This window comes from Chelonia mydas, chromosome 1 (assembly GCF_015237465.2).
Source record: "Chelonia mydas isolate rCheMyd1 chromosome 1, rCheMyd1.pri.v2, whole genome shotgun sequence".
Lineage (NCBI taxonomy): Eukaryota > Metazoa > Chordata > Testudines > Cheloniidae > Chelonia > Chelonia mydas.
In genome coordinates, this window is record NC_057849.1 from 239259229 (window position 1) to 239265228 (window position 6000).

General features: G+C 49.4%; 1 protein-coding gene across 2 annotated transcripts in view; it reads right to left on the reverse strand.

The window, feature by feature from the left end:
* Nucleotides 1-5730, reverse strand: part of WNT5B (Wnt family member 5B) — a 97230-nt gene extending 91500 nt beyond the window's left edge. The window contains exon 1 of one of the 2 annotated variants that reach the window (XM_043540270.1): nt 5320-5730. In XM_043540270.1, the coding sequence (XP_043396205.1) occupies nt 5320-5325 (6 nt within the window). In that variant the 5' untranslated portion in view covers nt 5326-5730. The remainder of the gene's footprint in view (nt 1-5319) is intronic. The other variant, XM_027832939.3, reaches the window with a different exon arrangement.
* Between the last annotated feature and the right edge of the window lie 270 nt (nt 5731-6000).

Genomic DNA, 6000 nt, shown 5'->3' on the forward strand with positions numbered 1-6000 from the left:
GAATCCTGATTTTAAAAGGATTACTGAAGTGCTTGTTGTGTGTTCCCAAGTTATTCTGAAATGGTTTAAGTGACACTGTCACTCAACTTACGCTTAAGTTTTGCTTTAAAAAAATAGAAAAAATCCTAATTAATAGAAATATGTTTATATTGATTTCAATAAACAGGCTATTTCTGATGATTTGCTCCCCTGCATTTCTGCAAATCCAACAGCATCACAGTAGTGCAGAAGAACTGTACAGACTGTGAAACTTACCAGCCTTCTGATACAGAGTGAAATGCAAAGAGCATTAAAGGTGAAGAGTAACAGAATTGCTAACTCTTGTGAAGTTTTGGACATCTCACAATATTTGGCATTTTACTAAGAACCTCAGCTCCTGTAGACAAGTAATTACATGAGAATCTCAGCTTTCATGTAAAAGGTAAGTTTTTAGACCTTGCAGTTTCAGGAAAAAAACCTTGAAAATATTCTTTGCACACTCCAAAATCTCAAAAAAAACCACAAAAACCCGGAAGGGAAATAAAAAGAACCCCAATTTAAAAGAAGCACATGATTTTTACGGCAATCACACATTTTGGGGGGCTTGATTTAAGATTTTTCAAATATTTGAAGTTGGCAGTAATGAAGTGAACTAGACTGTAAAATCCTTTCAACGTCAATACTGAGGCGGGGATTAATAACGTGAAGACACTGTAGTTTTAAGTACCGCATATGATATTTATCTTAGAAAGAAGGTGAATTCAGGGCATGTTTAAAGAGAAGAGGGTGCTAATATTACAGCTACAAAGTGAGCTAGGAGGAAACTACTTTCCAACAGGAAGGAATCCCTCGCTGACACTCCTGGGCATAAAAACACACATGTGAGATGGAGACTGGGAGCACAGGAAATCCACAGATGGAGAGAGGCCAGCTTGCCTATCCAATTCTGCCTCACACTCTGAATTGGCAGTTGGACCTCACAATGGTTTTCCTTCTGTATACTTGTCTAATTTCTTTAAAAGAAGAAAAATAAATTGTAACATACACTAGTTTCTGCCACACTTAGTAATTTATTCCATATATTGACAACGCTTGGTATATAAAGAAATGCCACCTTACTTCATATAAGATGATGACTAGGACAGTAGTGTAAAAAAGAACCTCTCTTTTCCTCCATCACCTTCTACTTTATTAACCCCTCCAGAACTTTGTAAACTTAGTCAGGCCTGTGTGTTTATTTTCTTTTTTCTAAAGGACATGCACTTTGTTTCTCTCCCCCTTTTAAAACAAAACTTGTGTATGTGATAGAGGATGGACATGTGCCAGCAAGCAAAAAGTGCTATGACAATATGACAGCCATTTCAGATGGCCAGTGCATGGCCAGTGTGCATAAATAAGTGCATGCATGAGGAAGAGAGTGTAAGAGCAAGAGTGTTTGTGCACATGGATGAGAAAGTCTATAAATGTAAACTGAAGAACAGGGTACTGCCAGTGTCCATGCATACTGGGTAGAGTAAGGGGATGCCTATACAGACGTGCAAAGAGAGTTTGTGTGTACCTGCACATGTGCATGCCTGAGATTATTTATTCACCAAGGCTCATATGAAACTGGAGGGGGGGAGAGAGATCAATGTGTGTAAAAGAGTATGTCCTAGCACAAAAGAGTGTATATGTGTGCACAAGTGCATATGTTAGAAAACATATGTACCCATGTATATATTGGATGGGGGGAGATAGATTATACCGGTAAGCATAAGTGTGTTGGCACATGCAAGGAACATGTTGACGGGCATATATAAGAGTTCTTTGAGAGAGCAAGAGAGGAAGAATTGGAGCAGGTGGGAGCATGAACACTGGTACGTGCAGTGTTGCTCTGTGTGACACAGAAAGAATTGGTTCACATGAGAATGTGTGCGTTGGTGCAGTTGTGAGCATCCACACTTGCATGCCTAGGAGAGAAGAAGAGTGTGTGGGCACACGCATATGTATGCCAGTGCTAGTGTGCATGTGAGAAAGGAGTGAGGTGTACATGTGTAAAAGTATGTGCATGTGCACACCCACAAATTCTATGCAGAGGTGGGGGAACAAGTGTGTTGTGTACACATTCAATCAAGTTTGGAGTAAGAGATTTTGTGCAAATATACATGTGACATTGCACAAGAGAATTAGTGTTCTTGTACAATGTCAGGATAAGACTAAACACGGGTGTTGGTACTCAGGCATATGAAAGCTATTACACATATTTATGCACAAGAGATTCAGAGTTCTAATGGGCATAGTTTTGGGAGCATGTGTGTTGGCATACATGAAAGAGATGGGACTATGTTGGTGCACGCAGGCACATAAGCTGTCGGTACAATGGTGTTTGTAGAAAGCGTGTGTTGGTGCACTTGTGAAGCTGGTGCAGGAGAGAAAGAGAACACTGATGCATGATGATGTCATCATGTTGATGTGTGTGCAAGAACAGACATATGTATGTTTGTATTCTAATGTATATACAAAAAGGGTGTGTGCATGGATGTACATCATTCTGGGATGTATTAGCAGGGGGTTGTAAGGAAGTGTTGTAAGGAAGACACGAGAAGTAACTAGGGGCCACCAAATGAAATGAATGGGTAGCAGGTTTAAAACAAATAAGAGGAAGTTCTTCTTCACTCAACCTGTGGAACTCCCTGCCTGAGGAGGTTGTGAAGGCTAGGACTATAACAGGGTTTAAAAGAGAACTGGATAAATTCATGGAGGTTAAGTCCATTAATGGCTATTAGTCAGGATGGGTAAGGAATGGTGGCCCTAGCCTCTGTTTGTCAGAGGGTGGAGATGGATGGCAGGAGCGAGATCACTTGATCATTACCTGTTAGGTTCACTCCCTCTGGGGCACCTGGCATTAGCCACTGTCGGTAGACAGGATACTGGGCTGGATGGACCTTTGGTTTGACCCAGTATGGCCATTCTTATGTTCTTATGTAATTCTTCTGCTCTACTCTGTGCTGATTAGGCCTCAACTGGAGTATTGGGTCCAGTTCTGGGAGCCACATTTCAGGAAAGATGTGGACAAATTGGAGAAAGTCCAGAGAAGAGCAACAAAAATGATTAAAGGTCTAGAAAACATGACCTATGAGGAAAGATTGAAAAAATTGGGTTTGTTCAGTCTGGAAAAGAGAAGACTGAGAGGGGACATGATAACAGTTTTCAAGTACATAAAAGGTTTTTACAAGGAGGAGGGAGAAAAATTGTTCTTCTTAACCTCTGAGGATAGGACAAGAACCAATGGGCTTAAATTGCAGCAAGGGAGGTTTAGGTTGGACATTAGAAAAAACTTCGTAATTATCAGGGTGGTTAAGCACTGGAATAAATTGCCTAGGGAGGTTGTGGAATCTCCATCATTGGAGATTTTTAAGAGCAAGTTAGACAAACATCTGTCAGGGCTGGTCTAAATAATACTTAGTCCTGCCATGAGTGCAGGGGACCGAACTAGATGACCTCTTGAAGTCCCTTCCAGTCCTATGATTCTATGCGGAGAGTGAGGGGGTGCACAGGTGCCAATTTCCTCTAATTCAGGAGTTTGTGTGTGTTTCCATGCAGACTCATAAACTTTAAGGTCAGAAGGGACCATTGTGACCATCTAGTCAGACATCCTGCACATTGAAGGCAACAGAACCTCACCCACCTACTCCTGCAATAGGCGCATAACCTCTGGTTGAGTTACTGAAGTTCTCAGATCCTGATTTAAAGACATTAAGTTACAGAGAATCCACCATTTACTCTAGTTCAAACCACCAAGTGATCTGTGTCCCATGCTGCAGAGGAAGACAAAAAACAAAAACCCAACAACAACCCAACCCCAAACAAAAAGCCCCCCAAAAGCACAACTTCAGGGTTTATATGCTTGCATCCATAAATCATGACATAGGCACAAGGCAGACTTAGTCTGCCCAACAGACATTGACAGGAGGATGGGCTTGCTCAGCAGGATAAGTAATGGCATATACAGCCTTTCCACCTCTAGGTCACCAATTCAAATCCACCTCCTTTGTCATAACTGAAAGCTATAACATAGTAAAATCAGTCAGCAGCCTTAGTCCAGGTGCCGGTAGACAAATATACTGAGCCACTATATATGATGTTTCTGTCCCAGCAGAGAGCCAATGATTGAATTAGTCACAGAATCGGAATTCTCTGACCAGGACAGGGGCACACTGACAGACAAGGTGGGAGAAAGGCAGTACTGCTAGCGCCCGGCTGTGGAGAAAGGACCTTAGTCTCCAGGACTCTCAGTTTGGTACCTTTCCCCCAAGATTTAACTGTACAGCAACACCACCCACTGGAGATTCAGGCCTCCCAGAATGCCAGACACCTTCCTGCTCCTGGTGTCCAGTTTTCGAAGATGCCCTGAGCAATCGCAAGTCGAGAGACCCAGTCGGGGAGGGCTCAGACCAGAGGAGGCCCTTTCCAGGGCCGCGCCAGGCTCCCGTTACCCCGCAGCTCCCAACACAACGTTCAGACGCCAGTTCGGAGAGCACAAAGTGACAGAAAGTTTCGCGCCCACCCAGGGCGTCTGGGCCACGGCAAACTAGGCTGGGGACGCGGGGCCAGGTCTGAGCAGCGCGCTCCTCAGCGAGAGACCCCGACCCACAAATCAAACTCCCCAGCAGCACACCCGAGGGGCAGCTCCTCCCGCCAGCAGCGCGGGGCCCGGGAAGCCCTGCCCCTCACCTGCCTGCTGCAGGGGTTGGCGGCGAGCTGGAGAGGACACAACAAAGCTAAGGGAGCAGGCAGGGCCGGGGGGAGGTTTCCTGCCCCCACACCAGCAGCAGCTCCAGCTTTGTTCCAGGAGGGGAACGGCGCAAGGCTCCACCATTGCCGCCTCAGGGAGAGGGGCCGCTTCCCCCCGCCAACCCCATCCAACCTGCTTTTGGCCCAGAAACAGCTGCCTGCCCCTTTCCCTCTGCTGATCCCGCTCCTGCCCGGTGCCCCCAGCCCGACAGACGGCCGGGCGGAGTTCCCGCTCCCACCCCTCAGCGGCACCCGGCCCTGGGACTGCTCCTCGGATTTACAGCCCGCCCCAGTGCCTGGGGCTCGGCACCAAGAGGCTGGGCCGGAGAAGGGGAAGGGGCCGGCCAGAGCCCCCGGACGCGGGCTGACGGCCAGCCAGCCAGCCTGCCCCTCCCCGGGGCGAAGGGGGATTAAGGCACCAGGAAAGCGTCAGGAGGTTGGGGGTGGCTCAGCCCAGAGCCCCCGGGTCTGCCCATGTCTGTGACACCCTCCGGCCAGCATAACAGGAGCACTGGCAAGCCCCATCCCAACCCTCGCTCGCCCCTGCTCAGCCCAGCCGCCTCCTACCGGCATCTGGTGGCTCCCTGTCAGGCTGCAGCTCCCAACCCTGACTCCGCAGGCAGCAGGTGAGTCCTGTTCCCGGGCACAGGGAGCCCGGCTGGGGGCGGCCGCTGCAATGTCAGGAGACCAGGAGGAGACGCACCTGCCCCCGGGGCCCACCGGCTCTCGCTGCCCTTTAGTCTTTAAATCCGAGGCTCAGCCGAGCCCCCCTGTCCCAGCAGACTTTGGCGCCCCCAGTGCCCGGCTCCTCGCTCAGCTGCGCCGCTGGAGGGGGGCTGCTCCCCGGGACCCGCTCTCTCGCTCTGCCCTGGCCGCGCTGGGGCTGCCCCAGGCTCTTCTCCCTGCAGCGGCTGGGACCGAACTTAACTTTCAGCCGGTTTGTGGCAGCTGCGATGCCGAGTGCAGGGGCCGGAGCTCAGCAAGCAGATCCCGGGGGCTCCGGCAGCCTCCGCCCCGCCTCCCCCACGCCCTGCGCCAGCCCCCGAGCCCGCCCCGCCTCGCACGGTGCGCAGCTACACAGAGCCTGGGATCCCCGGGGACTCCCGCCTCCCAGAGCCTGGGATCTCCTAGCCCCAGGGGATACCTTCTCTACAGCCCAGGATTTCACTACATCGCCAGCCTGGGATTCCCCCGCCCCCAGGGGCTACATCCTCTACAGACCGAGATCTCCTGGACACATTCAGTCCC